We start from the raw sequence: 20,868 nt of genomic DNA on the forward strand, positions 1-20,868 counted from the left end.
TCACAACAACAGATGAAGTGATCGTTGATAATAAATGACTTGAAAACAGCAAAGGTTGTCCCCAAATTGGACATACGACTTTTAAAGTACATTTTGAGGAATTTTAATGTTTCGCTGCTGTGTCTAAACTTCGTGGATTAGATTGTGAAACCCTGTTGTTTTTTATTAGTGCTCTAATAACCGTATATTTGTCTAGCGTTTTAGAAACAATAAAGTTATATCACACACTAGATGAGGTTTGAAAATTCCATATCTTTAATTCTCTGAATTAAAAGTCAATTATATTTTTTAATGCCATAGTATTTCAAAATGAATAGGGTTGTGTAGTGTTAAACATATGTATTAATATAAAAGAAAACCCGTACAATATTCGCTAATCTGAATGATTGCAATAGAGTAATTATTACAGATTAGGCTTGACATGTCGTTTGCAGTAATTTTAATGTTACTACTGTTACTACTTATAAATTGTATATTTAACAGTGTATTGCTACTTGAAGTTTTTGACGTAAAATTTGACAAACACGAAAGCCAACTCATTTCGTAATTATGGTAAGCATATCCTTATTCAAGCACTTGAACTCCAAAAAGTCGTTGATTTATCATTGAATTGTTGATTGAACAACTTAAAGACTAGGATTTCATTATTAATTATTAATTGACTACTTGCTTGCCTAATTAATTAACTAATTACTGTTACCCCTCGTAGAGGAGTATTGACCGTCCACCAGCACTCTCCAACCAACTCAGTCCTAGGCTCTCTTTTTCAGTTGTTCCCAGTTGCTATTCATCACTTTCGTATCAGCTTCCGATTCTCAACGTAGTGCGATCTTTTGCCTGCCTCTTTTTTGTTTTCCTTCAGGATTCCAAGTTGATGTAATCTGATGATTTCCTCCTACATATTTCCCTAATTTCCTCTTCAGATGGAAACTGACTTGTTTTCTCCCACAGTAGGTTGTTGCTGATAGAATACAGCCAACGGACATTGAGTTTCTTATACAAACAACTGTTTCTAAATACCTTTACATTTTTGATGATGGTTGTAGAATAGCTTTCCAAGTTTCAGTTCCGTATAGTAGAACTATCTTAACGTTCATATTGAAGATTGTGACGTTGGCTGACAGTTCTTTTAAGTTCCATATGTTATTCGACTGCACTTCCTTTGCCTATCCGTGCCTTAACATCTGAATCAGATACTTCTTGTTTATCGATGATAATGCCCAGATACGTAAACTTTCCACCTTTTCCAGACCTTCTCCATCAAGTGTGATTGGGTTGGTGCCCTCTGAAATGCATTTCAGAATCTTGCTTTTACCCCGTGTATGTTAAGTATTTTGCGTATACTTTTCATATAAATAACTAAATGACTACTGAATCTTTACAGACTCTTCTCTTTTTTTCACAATAAAAACGGATAATAGTAAAACTTTCCTACACTCGCATAGCAATTAGTCAATTATTGTTTATTATGACTGAAAACATTAAGACGAATACGAACTGACATGTTTCAATCATAAACCGCACCCATACGTAAACATATAACTCAAAATGACTTTTATTTTGTAACTAATAGAATTCATTACTGCTACATTGTTGTTTATAATGAAGTCTGTAAAACGACTAATCTATTTCTCGTTAAATTGTTCAAAAAAGTGATCAGGATTATTTCTTATTTTCGCTATTCGTTTGAACATACTAGTTTGTAAACTTTAAGATTACAGTGTTTCATATCGAATTAATCAGTAAATGACGTCTTTCGAAGTACATCACAAATGTAAGAATATTCACAGCAGATAACCATCATATCAATAGCTGTTGGTTGAAGTTGCTTGAAGCAGAAGTAAATAATGATCTGTCATCTACTCTACAAAGCTTAAAATTAATAAATATTTCAAGCTAGCTTATTCCTTTTGTAGTTTATCATACCAATATACAAATTATCTAAAGTCAACAGATGACTTATTATTGTTACTAATGTCTTTAATTTATGATTGTTTTTCTGGCGTTTTATTTAGGCATATTACAGTTGCTAATTTTTTGGAAGAAACCTAACTTCCTTCTAAAAAATGTTTATTTTTACAGTACAATCTTTTTCAGTGTACAACTATCCAACACTAAACATATTCAAAGCAATTTGTCTCATTTGAGTGATTGAACTCCAAAATCATCATTGTCTTCAATGATTAAATACCAAATAGTCGTGGTTAATGTTAAAGTTATGTGTTCAATACTTTTTTTGGTATGCAGTTACCATATTTCTATTCCTGTCACTATTGCTTTTTATACGCATCTTTTATTCATTTAGATTTCCTTGTCATGATAAATATCTTTGAAAATCTAAGTTGTTGTAGACAATAATGAAAGAAGCTTAACTTCAAACTTGACATTCATAATCAAGAAAGAAAAGTTTTATCATCAATACTTTTCTTTAATAATCTGTTTTAACATAAATGTGTAGAAAAAATTGTTTACTTATATCTACTGAAGTGATATTATTAATAAATACAGTTTTTTTGTTATATCCTAATGAGTAGAATAATTGTATTTCTGATGTTTCGTGACTTAATGTAAGCGACTTCTTCAGAAAAAATAAACAACCGAATTAAATTAACACAAGTTTAAATAGTACAAAGGAAACAATATAGAATATTTTTAGTACAATCAAAATCATAATAGGTCATTGTCAAGTTATTATTCGTCAAAGTAAATTTGTATGACTTGTCAATGTATTAATTTGTGTGTCAGAGTGTAGATATGAAAAATATATGCATTTGTAAAATAAGTAGTGGGGTTGAAAATGTGTCTGTGTGCAGATTTTGTGGAAAATAAATGAGGTCATGTGTGGTATGTTTGGATAAATAGTTCAAATTAGATGAATATCCAGGCCTTCTTTCTTATTGGGAGCAAAGAGATTTAGCATAATATGAAACGGTTCGGCTACTCACTTATCTTTATAGTTGGAGAAATCTTTCGGAATTATTTTGATATTTTTAATATCAATTTGTTGATTATTGAGGATAGTATGTACTGCTATTGCTGACTGAATCTGTGAATTTTTCCATTCTGCAGGATTATTAGGTCTTTTTGTGTAACTCAAGTGTTCCTTGGCACGAGTCGAGATCTCACGGGAAGACTCTCCAACATAAAACACATCACAAACGACACAATGTAATCTTTAGGCACAATTGTGTGTGGAATTGAACGGGATCGTATCTTTTATTCTAACTAAAGAGTTTCTTAGAATGTTAGTTGTCTTATAGAAAGCTTTAATTTTGTACGTTCTCAATATCCCTTGTAATTCTTCTGTCTTATCTTGGAGGTAAGGTAAAACCACAGTACCAATCCAAGATCTTTTATTAGGATTGCTATTTACAGACGGACAGTTTGTTTTAATAAGTTTTTAATATCATTCTTAGGAAAATTACTAAGGCGTAGGATGTTTGTTATATTCTCTCTTTCTTTTAGTTTGTCGTCTTCTGAAGTAATGATGCTGATTGCTCTAGTGTGAAGATTCAGGTCTAGGGAGAATTTCTAACTGAATGGACATGCAAAGTTAAAATCAATATACCGGTGTGAATGTATCGGATTTCTGTATATGATAAGATTTAGACTCCCCTTACAATTCTTTTTAACTAAATAGTCTAAGAATGGCGGTTCACTATGCTTATCTTGCTTTTCGAAAGTGAATTTGTTGTGTTCTGAGAACATGTTTATCTACTTGAAGAAATTTCAAAGAAGAGTCTTTTTAATAAGGACAAATGTGTCGTCTACATTTCTGAGCCAGATACGTGACACAATATGTGACATGAATAAATTAACAATAATCGGAGATACTGTGAATCCCATGACCACTCCATTCTTTTGTTTAGATAAGGTCTTTTCGAAAGTCAAAGTCTTGAACTCTGGCATAGTGTGAACGGTTTCATGATTGAACCAATGCTTGATAGACATCTACTAAACAGAATGTTATCATTCTCTAGTAAATCATCAACAAAGTCTAGATATCTGTCGATTGGAATACTAGTGTATAAAGATGCAACATAACAGCCCATCAATTTTTCGTTCTTCTTGATGGATAACTCCAAGATATTTGATTTGAATTCGTATGAATCTTTTTCGACATTAATTGAGTTGTGTGAAAATGGCGTCAGCGTGCTGTTTAGATGTCTAAATAAAGCATATGTGGGAGTGTTCTTGAAGTACATTACGAATCATAAAAGAATGTCAGGCTTGTGAATTTTTGGTAATCCATAGAAGCGTGATGTGGTGTTGGTTTTGGGGTATAAAGTAAACCACAAGGAAACACCAGTAACTTGCTTTAGTTCTTTCAGAAGTTCACTTATCTCTTATTTTAATTTTATTTTTAACCATTTGAAAGTTTGGTCAACCGATCTTTGAATATGGTCTCATCGATAGATATTTAAATGCTATTGTCTTCGTAGTCTTTTTTGTTCACGACCACTGTTGTATTGCATTTATCAGCTTTGCTAATGACAATTGTCATATCTTTCTGCAATGAGCGCAAAGCTTTTCATTGAGATTTAACAAAATGTAAATTTATTATTAAGTTTTTTACCCAGTGGTCAATTAATTTGAAGCTATGAGGTAAAATTAGTTATTTTGCACACAAACTGCATTATTTAATAATAAACACATTTTTGCTATATCTCAATAAGTAGAAAAATCATATTTCTGACGTTTCGTGACTTAATGTAAGCCACTTCTTCAGAGCAAATGAACACATTATTTAAATGATGAGAAAATCTTCAACAATGAACTATGTAAACAATATTATTAGGATGCAGACGCTTTGATTTGAAGTACTTTATTGACACAATTAACTGAGAAAATAAACTAAGTTTATGGCTTATTAATTTACTCTTTCCCCTGCTCTGAATTACATAGAAATATGTATGGATAGATAGATAGATGGTAAATGAAATTACGGTGAAAATACTAAATCAGTTCATGAAAACATAGAATATTATAACAATTCCAAAAGTTTATATGGTATTCTATTAAACCGAAACGGTAAATTTCAATATGAAGTGTTGTAATCTAGTTGCCTTTTACTTACCACCTCGTCATTCTCATAAAAAGTAGAAAAATAACTATTATTCGAATGTGTATGTACATTCAGTGATAACAATAATAATAATAATCTTCCTCATCATTTCTATCTCTGCAATCATTTTTTTTTCAAAAACGTTGCCTCTAGGGAAATCAATACCTGATTTTCATTTTTTGCTCTCACTCTCTCTTGTAGTTCGCTGTCTTTATCCATCTTCTCATCGTCATTTATTTTCTTCTCGTTTAAAAAAACGACTCGATCAACATTGGACAAGTATGATAACATCTGACAAGCCCTAAGGTGTTCAAATTGTATCTTATCTACCACAAAGTGTGTATACATTCATAATATACATGTGTGTGTGTTCCAGTGTACTTCAGTGTACACTTGTTTTGTCTACCACATACTTTTGCTTTTATAATCATTAGGCAAATGGCTAAATTGGTAGAATATGTAAAGCTAGCAAATGTAACATAGAAATTATATCTTCTCATTGTGTTTATTTGTTTATTTATTTATTGAATATAAAGAAGAGAATAAAGTGGTACTTGGTTAACTTGACTGTAATATTCTTTCGTTCAGATCTTCTTTTAGTTATACTTCATTTACCGAAGTTTGTTATCTTTTTCCTTCTTCTCTTTCATCTTCAATCATTACTACTATGGTCATAGTTTAAGGAAACGTTATCAAAATAATAAACTTATTTGACAATAAATAAATTTTTTAGAGAGTGAATTCATTATTTGAAGTTTCATTCAAATTTCTCTACTTGATTTGAAAAATTCAATTAACTTTTTTTTAATGAGTAAACAGAATATGGAACAAGAAAAAAGAAACATTCTCAATTCAATTAGCAATATGTGTTACTCAGTTGTTGTTGTTGTTGTTTTTTTCTTACAACAAATATACTACTCATTTTCAAAGGTTTATATAGTAAATTTTAATGATGAATATAAGCATAGATTGTTCACAGATTGGTAGTCATTGATAACTGAGTGATAGTAGATAATTGATTCATTGAAATAATTGGTGAATTTACAATGACAACTAACAGTTTTGTAGGTGAATTAAATGGTCCTCAGTTTTAAAGTTATTAGTTTTGCTTTTATGAAGCTCAATGCACTTGATATAATCAACAGAGTAATGATTAGTAACCTTGTTATCATGTGAAAACGATCTTAAAACTTTCATAATCATGACATCCTAAGAGTGAACTTATCTTTATTCTCTTTACTTTTACATTTAATATTCAACTATTATATTTTATCAGTATTTTTAACATCATCTCTGCCAGTGATATTACAATACACTTATTTGTATTTCAATATCTGTTTACATTAGTACATGTTTATACTTAACGATATAGTGATAAGCTCAATATATTCTCTGTTTTGGACTGCGAAGATTATTGAATTTTATTAAAATCATGAATCAATCATTGTCAGGTCACCGTTGAAAACCTCGAAGCACTGAACGGTCATTTTGTTCCAGTATAACATTCATTGACAATGCACATCCATGACCTACACGTCGGTTTCAAACCCAACACTTTCAGTCTCGTGCACGAATGCTCAACCCCTAGACCATTGAGCCGGAATCCAACGGTGTTAGTTTCTAACTTCAACGAATCCACGATATTGTGTAATCATCTATTGTTTTAGGTAGGCAACTGTCTCACACTGCTGAAGAGTAACACACTGGAACGAAACGGTCATCCAGTGCCTCCAGGCCTTCAATGGTGGTTTAACATTGATCGATTCATGATTTCAATGAAACTCAATATACCTTACAGATTTTTTTAAAATTTGCGCTGGGGAACTTAGCTCAAATAACGTACAATAAAACTATCGATATTGAAGAGTGTAGAATCAAATGAATATATCATGTCGAAATCTCTTCGTAAAAGCTTCTTACTTTGAGTTGAACTCATTAGAAATTGTTAACACTATATATCTATCAAGAAATAGTTTGGTATTACGTCAGTAATAATATGTTCAGTAATAAAATGGTAAATCATCTCAAGGGAACATGAACACAGATTCTATAATATTGTTAATATGGTATTTTAAATAATGAAAATGAGAATGAAATATAACAATGGAAATATAATTACTATAGATCATATATAGACATTGATTCTTAAGTTGGTGTATACAATATAATAATACATTATCGATACTTCATAACTAATAATAGAATTACTCAAGTATAAAATCATTTTAAACCATGTCTTTTTAAATAGCTGAACGTTTTAAATCATTATCATAAAATGTTACAAACTATTAGTGTGATTGGTGTGAATACTTTGAAAAATAGAATGAATTCACGTTTCCACCTTGTCAAATTTATTTTTTTCTCTATTTGCTTTTTATGTTCTTATACCTAAGGTTTTTATTCTTCCTTTTCATATGAATCCTTTTACATTCTAATATTGAAATTGCCCTCAAATGCCCTGGTACGGCCGAGAGTAGGGAGAGTCCGCTCTCCCTCTCCAAATGCTCTCACATAGCCACGCGTATATAGCCTCTGCCAGGGAAGTCCTACTCACTGACTTCTCGTGGCATTTCTGTTGTTTACGAAATTGAGAGGACGAAAAGCGAATGTTTGGCGCTTTAACCGGATCACAAACCAATGGTGAACATGGGCTCTAGTATCCTGCTGGAACAAATGGCGTATGAACCAATTGTTGGTCACCGGCTGCCATGGGACTGCATCTCCCCACGATGTTCCACTGCCTGGTGGATCAGACCTTCAGGTCGAAGGCTCCAGGTGTGGCCTCCTAAGAAAACCACCTGCTTCGGTTTGGGCACCCGGGCAGTATCACAGTCCTCACACATATCGAATGAGATTTGTGTGGCGCATATGTATTTGGTGCTTCCTTGTACCAATATCTATGTTTTAAAATAAATAAATAATAAATAAATATTGAAATACTAATCAATAAACGATTGTGCTATTATTTTATAATAATTAATGATGGTAGTGAAATAACTTTGAATAAAGACTAAATAGATCAAGGATATTTCCACTTTTCTTTTTCAAGTGTATATTTAATTCTTTGTACTTACTTACATACTTACTCCTGTTACTCCTAATGGAGTGTAGGCCGCCAATGAGCATTCATTGTGTCGACTGAATAATTTTAAATAACTTCGCTAGGATGAAATTATATTGGAATTCATTATTTAGTTGGAAATTTAATGAATTGAACTGATTTCTTTACTGTTTTCGTCTGTTAGGATTTTTATTAGATAAGTACGATGAAAATTCATCCACATAATCTTTATCTATTATTCCATTTATACGAAACTGTTAAAGTAAGGGCGACATTTTGGGATTATTTATAATTGAGTTTCGTCGTCTATAAAGAGTCTCGAGTTTTAAAACTTCAGTGTAAAAGATTATTTGGATAACGTAAAACTGTCTGACATGTCAAAACACAAACCACAAGTTTTCATGGAGTTTTATTTTCATAGCTGGATGATTTGGTCGTGGAGCTTTCATCGTTATTCTGAACGAAATCATTGGCACAAATTTCAAGTAGAAGTGAAGTGTTGAAACTTCTTCACATTTGACTCCCAGCTTGTCCTGTAGACCTCGATCCTGATTGGTCAATGCCGACCTTTAACCTGTTATTGTTTACTTCTTTATTTGATTTTACTTCCAACTGATTTGGTTCTTGGTCCTATATTTGTCCATAATTTTTCTGACTGGTCTATAAATTGGATCGATTTCAATGTGCTTGTTGATGACTGACTCACTTGAGCGCCAAGCCCCTAAAAACTCCTTGGTGTTTTTGGAATTGCCTCTATCCAAGATCTCAACATTTTTCCAGTCGAATGTGTGTCCACAGTTGTCCACTTGTATTGATATAAGTGAGGATATGTCATGGCATTTGACCGCTAATTGATGTTCATGTAGGCGAAGATGAAGAAAGTGTCCGCTTTGTCCGATGCAGTGTTTTTCGCAGATGGAACAATTTATTTTGTAGATGATGTTCGGCTTTTCTTCTTTTATCATTTCGTCCTTTGGTTTACATAGAATCGATTGAAGTGATTTTCTTGGTTTGTGTGTTACACCTTTTCAAAAAGGCTTCAAAAATCTCGTTTCAATTTCTGATATACTTTTACATATTGGTAAGATAATCCTTTTTTTGGTTTCTGGACTTGTTTTTGTTTCTGGTGATAAGTTTGGCTGGCATTTTTGATAAAGTTGATTGGGCAGCCGTTCTTTTGAAAGATAGTGTTTAAATATAGAAGCACGAATCAAATCGATTGGAGGCAAAATCAAATAAAGAAGTAAACAATGACGGGATAAAGATCAACAACAATCAATCAAGATCGAGGTCTACAGGACGAGCTCTGAGTCTTATGTGTAGAAATTCGAATATTTTACTTCCACTTGACGTTTGTGCTGATGATTTCGTTCAGAATAACAGTAAATAGCTAACTATGTAAGAGATTAAGTGGTTTACAATATTATTATTCAACTTTATTGTTGTTAAATCTTTGATCCTTCTGGAATTCTGTATGCTATGGTAAAATGTTACAACTTTACTAAGTGACACATTATGTCTTCCTTGCAGTAATCACAAACCACCCAACACCGAATATAGTTCACCACTATGTGAACGTACCAAGACTAGCAACTGAATTGAATCTTTATAGATCTAAAATGATCAATACCAGTGTAAATTCAATTATGAACAAGGATTTTTTTCAAGTTACCGATATCTGAAAAACCATGTCAGAATGCCTATTGAACTTCTATGATTAATGTACTAGATCTATCGGGTATAAACTACATATGTATACTTAAACATAATTTTTGACTTTATAAACCTTGGATAAGTCTGATTTCTTTAAATATAACTTAAGAATGTTAAAATTGTTAAACACAATTATTTTTACTACCTTTTAGCGTATATGTAAGATAAGAATGTTTCAGAACAATGAAAAGAAATAAAGTATGATACTTTCTATATTATTCGACTATCAGTTAGTTTATCGAGTTAAGATTAAGTTGAAATTTCTAATTAAAACTCGTAGACAAAATAATGATAAACGATATAGATGTCTCTGATTTGAATTAATCTTTGATCATATACTATTTGGATATTACAATGATATAAGTTGAATTAATCAAGGGGAAATTAGTTAATTTCTTGGAAGAAAAAATTAATAATCTATTACGATTGTTAGTTTAAGTTCATACTTTTTTATCACATACACAAATATTTTAGGCCAAATGTATGCTTCGAAACTAATCCTAAACCAAGACAATATCGTCAACGTATACAAATCCCTTATACAAAATTAACACGTGTTTGGGAACCAAATTGTGAAACTGAAGGTAACTGGTGTATCAAATATAAAGAACAGTAAGTTATTGGATATTTATTATTGTAAAATATTAAATCTATTATTATGTATAAATAGATTAATTATTTGTTTTCATTAACTTGATAATTAGTGAATATTGCATCACAATCATTTACAAGATCAAGCTAAATAACTTCTGATTTTAGACATTTAAGATCAAGTTATACGTCTAGGAAGTGTGATATTTCACTGAGATCATTTTAATGTTTGTTATGATCATTCTGTAAGATCTTGATATCTGTCATTCATTTTTTACGCAAAATTTCTTTTGATAACGTTTAAATTGACATATTTGTTAAGTGATTTTGCTAAATACCTTAACTAGCTGAACCATTTAAGGCAGATGATAAAGAGAAGTATTGTTTATCTTTACAAAACAAGAACATCATAGTTTAAACAGTGATGTCATTAATCTATCAAGGTAGTTGCAAGAAGATTTTTGACATTTTGTAAATTAGTATCATCATAAACTAATAACAGCTGGATAAAATAATGAAAAGTAGAACGTACTAAACAGCTGATTTATTCTAATCTCAGACTGTTCATCAATGCTTGCACCCAACTCTACAAATTCAGCTTATATCAGTTTTTGATGAAACTGCTTTGAAATATCAATGACCATTTTACGTTGAAAGTTACTGATCCATTTCATCTTTAAAAAAAACATAAAATTTTGACGTTCCTAATTCACAATTATTTAATTATAGAATTATTTGGCTGGACTTTTAATTTATTTAAATATTTTAGAACCCATTATGCTGTTCATTATAAAACAGTTTTTAAAACTGCACCTATAAAACAATTTCGCTGCTGTCCTGGTTTCATTCGTCAACCTGGATATGAAGGTTGTGTTCCGGGTAAGCATTTTCGGAAAAAAAATTTTTAATTGTGTTGTCATAAATATCATTGAATGACTTGAGTTACATCATAGTATAATTTCAAGTGCGGTGAATTCAGATTGAAGTATATATATATAATCATGGTGTACATTGGTGAATTCAATAATCACATTTGTTTGTCTAACTTAACTACTATTTATCGACCAAACATTCATTAATATTACATACTAACGTGCTTTAATTATGTCCTAAATGGTTTGGAGTACAAATATTCCATATGGTTCCATTTATTTGTTCTTAACTTTACCGACATCACTAATGATTAATTCTTCACATTCATTACAATAATTTTACTTATCTAATGTGCCATAGATTCCTATTTTGTACAATTTAGATTAGTACATAACAAAAAAAAACATTAAATGACAACCGATTACATTTGATTTTAATTTTAAAACTAATTCAATGATTAATTTATTAGCAAAATATACGATTACAAGATGCAGTTGAGACATTTTAGAAACAAAAAATAGAATAAAATGTTTATAAGTATAAGGTTGTAGAGAATGTTGATATTCATTGAAATCATGAATCGATCAATCGTAGATCACTATTAAAAACCAAGAAGCACTGGGCGCTATTTCGTCTTAGTATGGAACTTCTCAGCAGTGCACATGAACAACCTACACGTCCGAACTGAACTCAGCACCTTCAGTAACGTGTGTGGACGTTTAACCTTTAGACTTGTGAGCCAGCATACAACGCTGCCAATGAAACTTGACAGTATTCGTAACCCTATAATGATAATCATCATATGCTCACTAGTGACTAACTTAGGAAATTCTCTGGGTCCGAGTGTAAAGTCGTGACAAGTGGAATTCAACAAGTGTGTGAGGCAGTTAACCACCGAGAAAAACTGAAGATGGTTGCATAATATCGTGGATTGGTTGAAGTTAGGCATTAACACCACTGAATTACATCTCAATGGTCTAGATGTTGAACATTCGTGTAGGGTTTGAATCCCATGTACATATTCCATATGAATGTCATACTAGAACAAAATGGCTGTTCAGTGCTTCCTGGCTTTCAATGATGATCTGACACTGATCGATTCATGATTTCATTAAAAATGTTTATGGTTAATTTTCTGTTGAATTTTGCATAATAGTAATCGCCAAGTCAAAATACAGTATATATATATATATATATATATATATATATATATATATATTACAAACAGCATACATGTTTGTAATTTGGGGAATGAGTATAAAGCTTGAATATTGAAAACTTTCATGGAATTTGATGGACCTCTATTATAACTCAGAATACTTAGAAGCCAATAATAAAAAAATCCTTCTGTTAAACTAATTTTTAAACTGAAATCGAAATTACAGTAAACACAACGATAAAATTTATGTCAATGTTCTTTCTGATAATGTAAATTCCTTAATGGATTTCCAAATATTGAAGAAAAGCTAATTGGTCGGTTCTACTTCTATCGACAATTGCTTATTTAAATTAATTTATATTGTATCAACTTCTTCTCAACTGTGTATCTAACAACAGAATTTCAATTATCTTGTTTTGTGAAATACGAAGACGAAATTGATCTGAAAAATGTGATATTTCTGAGATATGCATCTTCAACAATCTGATCACACGTTTATTTGTTGAAGCATGGCATATGGGTTCAGTAATTATAAAGTGATAATTGATAATAAACGGGAGAAAAAAATTATGTAATTTGAAAATAATGACAAGACGCCATAGTTACTGTAGGGTTTAAGGTAAATCAAAGATTGTTAAGGCAGATGCAAGATTAGAACAAGCTGTTTTTTGTACACATATAGTCCAAATGCCTCACAGTTTTCTGATCAACTCTGCCTTCCTACTGCATTAGCAAACAACAAAAAATTAAGTGTACTGTTAAGCTTCTAATTGAACTCTTCAATTAATATTTCCCGCTACTGATTGCATTAAAGTAAGAAAATTGGTTCAATGACGTGGTAGATAGCTAAAAGTTTTGTGAAATTCTTTTTGTTTTTAATAATTTATATGTGGTGTTTACTTATCAGTCTATATAAAACGGTAACTTAAATTGACCGGTTTCTAATGTACAATTGCATCACTTCACTTTGACAGTTTAGATCGTCCAAACACACAAATTACCTATATTGCATATATATGTTAAACTTGACAAAATGGACTAAAAAGTCAGAAAAGCTCATAACAAATCAAATTACATTACATTAATTAACTCCACCCTAACCACTACCTATCTTTCTGTATTTGGCTCACTGATTCTTCTTATCCTAAACTTAGTTATCTCGATAAATTGACTGAATAATATGTACCACTACCTCTATTTCTTTGTGTATAGATAAAACAGAGAAAAATATCATCACCAACATACAAGAAACAAAAAGTTACTGTAACACTATTTATCCAATTTTTATCTGCTTTGTTCATGTATATTTAATTTATATTGTCTATAAAAAAAATTTTCCATCTTAGACTTTCATTCTTACTTTTGTTTTCTGCTTCTACTACTACTTCTTCTTTTTCATTTTCCACCACCCTGAATCATCAAGATCATGGTCTGCAATTCAGAGTTGAAAAACTTATCATTTTCCTGCTTCAATTTATTTGAGATCTACTGGTTTGTTTGTGTAGAAGCTATGTAAAAAAGCAACAAAAAAATGCCTGTTCAAGTGTTCAGTTATTCGCCTTTCTATTCAGATGTTGTGTGTGTAGGCACACAAGTGTTTGCTATGTGCATGGGTATATTTCAGTGTAAATACTGAACATACTAATCATATGTATTATATATACATATATATTGGATGATTTAATTTCAATAATTTCTTCAGTTTTCGATAAGATTTCTATACTGATAAATAAATTAGCTTATTTACAGAACAAAAAAAGATATCTATATAGTCAACCGTTTTTATCCATACTGTTCTGTTAGTGCTTTCGTTGAGGAGTAACCAACAACCACCCTAACAACAACAGAACACGGGATCTGTTAATCTTAATGGTCGTATGCTACTCTTTTTTTCTTTTTTTTCTTATGAAAATGGGATAATACCTGGAACTAGTGAAAACTAAATAAAGGAGAATTTTCGAATAATTGTGTGATTAGTTAAGAATAGGTAAAAAAAAGAAAACATTTGAAGTAGTAATAAATTCTATATTGATATAGACATTACTGAAGTAGGATGTTAAATAGAAATTGATTTTTAATAAATTCCAAGACATACTTGTAGAAGTTATAAACAAATTCAGTTACTGTAAATTATATCCATTAATAAAATTATTATTATCAGAATGGGTTTTCTGGAGATTTTTTAGAAATTTCAGAAATGTTTAGCAAAATTTTAGAAATCTACTGGAGTTCTAGTGAGAAGTCGTTAATAGTGGAGTTCAACCAGGTCTGTTGTGAGATATCAACTCACTGATGACAATCGTGTACGATGGCACAATTTCGTGGATTGGTTGAAGTTAGACATTAATAACATTGGATGCCGGCTTAGTGATAGGTCCTGGGTTCTAATCCCTCTGGGTGCGGGATCGTGGATGCGCACTGCTGAGGAGACCCATACTAGCACGAAACGGCCGTTCAGTGCTTCCAGGTTTTCCATGGTGGTCTAGCTTCAATCGACTCATGATTTCAACCAGTGAAATAAAATTATTACTTGTATTATTATTATTACTACTGTCGAATAAATAGACTTTGATCTGTTAAATATAATAATATCTAAGCAACACGGACTTGAAATCCTTATTAGATAGATGACTATGACTACTAAATTTATAATCTTATTAAAATGTGATCTCTGTTTAAGGGATCTTTTTGTAGATTGAAAGAATGACTTAACAATTTGGATAGTTAAGCTGAATAAATTATAGAGATATTTATTATAGTAAAAAGCAGTTTTATATATAAACTATTGAAAACCAGAGGGCATTGAGATTTCCGTCTCAGTTTGATTGAGTCCTACTTCCATAAAAAGAATCCAATTTAAAATCTTGAAGTCTTTCAATAAACATTATTTCCAAAAATTTGAGTCTATAGTGATAGATACAGATTTTTAATAAAAGCCGATTTAAAATATAGAGCAGTGAGCCATCGGTGATCTATGTTTTACTCCAAATATGGTTAACTGCAGATAAAGCGCATATATTTCGATTTCAACTAAGCTATTTAAGAATGAAACTACTCGCTGTGATACGTGAAGCTATAAATATGCGATGTGAAGGTATTTATGTGGTTTGCCAAAATGTTTTAAACTAATATGAAACTTTCATTCATTGTTTCTTGATTTTCAATTATTTACCAGCTGCCTTCAACATGTTGCATATACAGTTTGACTAAGATTAAGACTATCCCAATAAGTATTACTTTACATGCTTTACAATCATACTTTTTTATTAAAGAACATCCACAAATCCAAATATAACACAAACTACTTAAAATTTCTAGGCGTTATTACCAAGGGTTGACTATATAAATAAACGGAACATTGAGTAGAAAGTTAATAATAAATATAACTTTGTGATATCCTAATAAGTAAACAAAAATAATAAAGTTTTGACGCTTCGTGACTAAGTGCAAGTTAAATTCACATGAGTTCAAGCATCATTAAAGGAAACGCAGAATATTTTTAGTTTAACCGAGATACTTTGCGGATCATTTTGATATTATTAATATTGATTTGGTTGTTTCAAATAATAGAATCCATCATTCACTTGGTGTTATTTACTTGTATACTCCCATTGTTATTTAGGACTGCAAGTGATCATTCTCTTGACTTCAGGCAATATCGAGACAGTCCGCACAGTATGCACATATGCCAATAAGAGACTGATCAGTTTCAGTCCTAAACATCAATGGGAATATTCAAGTAAAACAATACCAAGTGAATTAAACTTCACCCCATTGCACAAGCAAGTGGCTATCAGGACTCAGTAGTTAAGTGGATAACGAGATGGCGTTTGAAGAGAACGGTACTGGGTTCGAGTCCCATAGCGAACATGGTCTCTGAGATGCAGGTACATCCAGCTGACGAGTCCCAAATAGGACGAAACGCGCGTCCTGGATTCCACTGCTAGCTACTATCCATCCTTACTGCTGATTTGACTTGTTTTTTTCTAGTTCTATAGGATTATGTGGAGGTCTTTTAGTGTAGCTATTTTAATTTGGATTGCATTAATAATATTATGCTTTGTGTCTTTTCTACCATTTAAATTTATGTTAATTTAATTGATTATTTATTTTTATTCTCTGAAGATCTGGCTCATTCCAAGTCGGGAAACATCAGTAAATTAATTTTCTACTCATTGACACTTTATCCATATATTATTGCAGATTATTATATTAACGAGTTTAAAGAGTTAGATTCAAAATGAATATGAGCTCTGTCCTAGCAGAACATGGAGCCAAATAATCCATTATGTCTAACACGATTAATTGCTTAACACAACAATCTATAATATTTAATGTTAGATGTTTTGATATAGTTAACAGGACCTCTTGATTATCTTTTATCAATAGTTAGCAGTCCTTAGTGAAACAATGAAACACTAAAGCATATTGCAAATTAACTATGTCATCTGTCAATTAAGTATACTGTCAGAATGTTAAATAACTAAAAAATAAATTTGATCTCTTAAAGCTACAGTTATGTTTTACTGATGAACCTGGTTTAGATGAACAAAAATTGCTTTTTTCAAACACGGGATTCTAAACTTCACCCAAGTAATCATGCAAACCCGAATAGATCACAAAATAAATTAATATATTGTCAGAATGGGTTTTGTGGAGATTTTAAGGAAGTTCACATGTTGAAATCATGAGTCAATTGAAGCTAGACCACCATGGAAAACCTGGAAGCACTGGACGGCCGTTTCGTTGCAGTATGGGTTTCCTCAGCAGTGCGCATCGACCTATGGATGACGGCTCAGTGGCCTGTTTGGTTAGGCGCCTGGCGCGAGACCGATAGATCCTGGGCTCGAATCCCGCCTGGTGCGGGATCGTGGGCGCGCACTGCTGAGGAGTCCCATACCAGGACGAAACGCCCCTCCAGTGCTTCCGGGTTTCGCATGGTGGTCTAGCTTCAATTGACTCATGATTTCAACAAGTGAAATTAATTCATATTTCCTACTCTAATTCAAAGCTTTCATTTGTCACAATACAATCAACTTAATATATATTTTCCAATATATAACTTGATTCTTTTTTTGTGAAACAAGATTAAATACAAAACACTATAAATGACGAAAAATTCATTGTCTAAAAAACCAATAATCCTATTTTAAACAGAAATATCTGTTTACATTTACTATTTAGTATCCAATTGTAGCAGGTTTTTGAAAGAATCAGGCACATGTCAAAATGGTGGATTATGTTATGAAAATGCCACTACAATATATTGCAATTGTCCAAAAGGCTTTACTGGTTCACGTTGTCAAATAAGTAAGCTTTACATAATAAAGTTGATTTTTTCAAGTGATGTGTTACAGTAAGTATATATATAATTTTTTAATTTTGGAAGTAATTATTCTTCCTTTATACTCTTTCTTACATTGATGAAATCATATTCACTATAAACAACTCAACTGTAGAATGTTATAGATTTTATGTCAAATGCTATGGAAATAAACTTTTGGATGATTTAACTTAGTATAGAAAATTCAGAAAGATATGTGTACTTCTTACACCCCCCTCTTCAATAGTAAATTTAATCAGGTTCACTAAATCCATGCAAAACTAAGTGAGGAAGTTTGATTTTAAAGATTGTGAAATAAACAGAATTTAGTAACAGAATGTAACCAGTATTTCATTGTACAAATTTACGGAAACTATGGCTTAAGTAGAATAATTTTCATAGTTGAGATCATGAGTCAAAAAAAACAGTCTAATTAGCTGTTTTAATTGATCCATTGAAAGAGTAATAATTAAGTGTGAAACTTAACAATGATGCATTATATTCCATAATAAAACTCATGTTCACAAAGCGAGAACAATAAAACTCAACAAAATTCATGTCATTTTATTTTTCATGGATTCTTCAACAAGCATATTATTTTTTAATTCATAACATACTTATTAAACTACTTAATTCCTAAATTGTTTTTTTTGCAAATTTTATTTTGTCACCTTTTTGTGTTGCTAATCCTGCGCTGAACATATTTAACTCAATTTTTTGTGCGAATAAATACTCTAAATTACTTATTTACTTTGGAAAGTAATCTAATGTATAAAATTATTATTATTATTATTAATGCTTTCTTAATAATTGTATACTTGATCAGCTGATCAAGGCGATCAATAATTTTCGAGATCGATTTTAATGATGAATCAAAAAACAAACTATTTATGGATTTGGGTTAATTATTATTTGAAATAAGAATAACAATTAATACATAATAATGGGAATTTATCATAGTTAATGAATCTTCTTCACTTGCTTACAATATTAACAGTATTAAAAAAGAATACAATGTTGTTTAGTCAAAAATGGTGACTATGAGTGACCAAAATGAAAAACATCACCTATTATATACATAATGTTATTTGACAACTGATCCAAAAGGTATAAAAAAGGTGATAAAACAGGAGCCCAGAACTGAAGAATTGATAAATTGGATCTCTGAATAATCTTCAAAAGTCTGATAAAATTTAGACACATTTAAAAACTATATAATGAAAAGAAAGTTATTTTTAAGAATGAATTAACAAATAACTAACTATAGATAAAAAAAGTGATCGAATAAGTGGCGAACAAAAAGAAACTAACTATAATGTTAAGTTACTTAAGTATAATTCTAACAAACGCTTAGTTGGTAGGTGTACATAAACATGATATGGATTCAACTACAATACGATTTCAATCAACTGTGGTAGTTACAAGGGTATATAATAGTGGATCCTAGTTTCATAAATGACATGTCTACTTCCAATAGAATTAAGTTAATACACACTCAGCATCAAAGAATACTGAAAAAGAATTAGCTAACAAATTCTTTCCGTTATTTTACAATTTATCAATTAATATTATAATAACCTAAGTGAAATCATAAAAATTGCTTTGAATGTTACCTTGTAGGGGCTTAGCTTCGTTAATCAATCAACTTTATAACCGTTATTATATAAATCACACGGTATTCGAAACCAGAAGGCTGTTGCGGCGACTACATTTTATTAGTACTTACTTATACCTGTTACTCCTCGTGAAGGAGCATAGGCTGCTCACCAGCATTCTCCATCCAACCCTGTACTGAGCAATCCTTTCCAGCTCTTCATAGTTGTTATTCATCCTTTTCATATCTACTTCTATTTCCCGACGTAATGTGTTCTTTGGCCTTCCTCTTTTCTGCTTCCCTTCACGATTCCAAGTTAGGGCTTGCCTCGTGATGCAGTTTGGTGATTTGTGTAATGTATGTCCTGTCCATTTCCATCGTCTTTTCCGAATTTCCTCTTCAGCTGGAAGCTGGTTTGTTCTCTCCCATAGAAGGCTATTGCTGATGGTATCCGGTCAATGGATGTTGAGTATCTTGAGTAGACAACCATTTATAAATACTTCTACCTTCTTGATGGTGGTTGTTGTAGTTCTCCAAGTTTCAGCTCCGTACAGTAGAACCGTCTTGACGTTGGTATTGAAGATCCTCACTTTGATATTGGTTGAAAGTTGTTTTGAGTTCCATATGTTTTTCAATTGTAGGAATGCAGCCCTTGCTTTGCCGATCCTTGCCTTTACGTCTGCATCTGAACCTCATTGTTCATCGATGATGCTTCCCGGGTATGTGAAGGATTCTACATCCTCCAGAGTTTCACCATCAAAAGTGATTGGAATGCTGTTCTCCATGTTGTATTTGAGGACCTCAAATCAAAGTTGCTAAACCTTTAATGAATTCTAGTGATAAACCGTCAATTCTGTTACTGTCATTATTATCATCATTTATATGATTGAATACCTATAAGAGCACTTCGTACAAAAGACAATTTTCAATTTAGAGTAGACTATAAATTTAAATGAAACATCATTTTATACAGGTTTTTAGCTATAATTTAAATATTATAAATCCCTTATATACTGTATTTTTTTATTATTTTCTTTTAATGTAATATAATCATTTATCAAGAGACTTCCAAGTATTCACTCAATAATGTTTTCTTAATGTTGTAGTAGCAAGTGACTGTAATGAATTAAATAATTATTGTCAAAATGACTGTGGTCAAGTTCCTGGCTCAAAAAATTGTAGATGTCCACCAGGTTATTTTCTTGCTCCAGACAAACGAAGATGCCTTGGTAAGCTATATATGTTATGCAATTTACAATTAGATCAACTGTTTTATATAAATATTTAAACAATAATATTTTTGACTTTTCCCTCCATAGTGATGGAACCTAGTTTCATAGAGTATGATAAGAGTACTGATTAATGACAAATAGAAAATCAGGGTTTTGAAATCTGAAAAATAATAAAAATTTAACAGAATGCTGAATAAACTATAATTTACAAGTAAAATTAAAGATAATTCATTACTTAATAAATATATAGATTATGA

At 31.2% G+C, this 20,868-nt stretch overlaps 1 protein-coding gene across 1 annotated transcript in view; it reads left to right on the forward strand.

Moving 5' to 3' along the window:
• MEGF6 (multiple EGF-like-domains protein) overlaps positions 1-20,868 on the forward strand; it is a 108,692-nt gene that overhangs the window by 15,021 nt on the left and 72,803 nt on the right. The window contains exons 2-4 of the mRNA XM_051211873.1: positions 10,314-10,451; positions 11,200-11,309; positions 20,486-20,608. Of these exons, the coding sequence (XP_051071986.1) occupies positions 10,314-10,451; positions 11,200-11,309; positions 20,486-20,608 (371 nt within the window). The remainder of the gene's footprint in view (positions 1-10,313; positions 10,452-11,199; positions 11,310-20,485; positions 20,609-20,868) is intronic.

This window comes from Schistosoma haematobium, chromosome ZW, assembly GCF_000699445.3.
Source record: "Schistosoma haematobium chromosome ZW, whole genome shotgun sequence".
Lineage (NCBI taxonomy): Eukaryota > Metazoa > Platyhelminthes > Trematoda > Strigeidida > Schistosomatidae > Schistosoma > Schistosoma haematobium.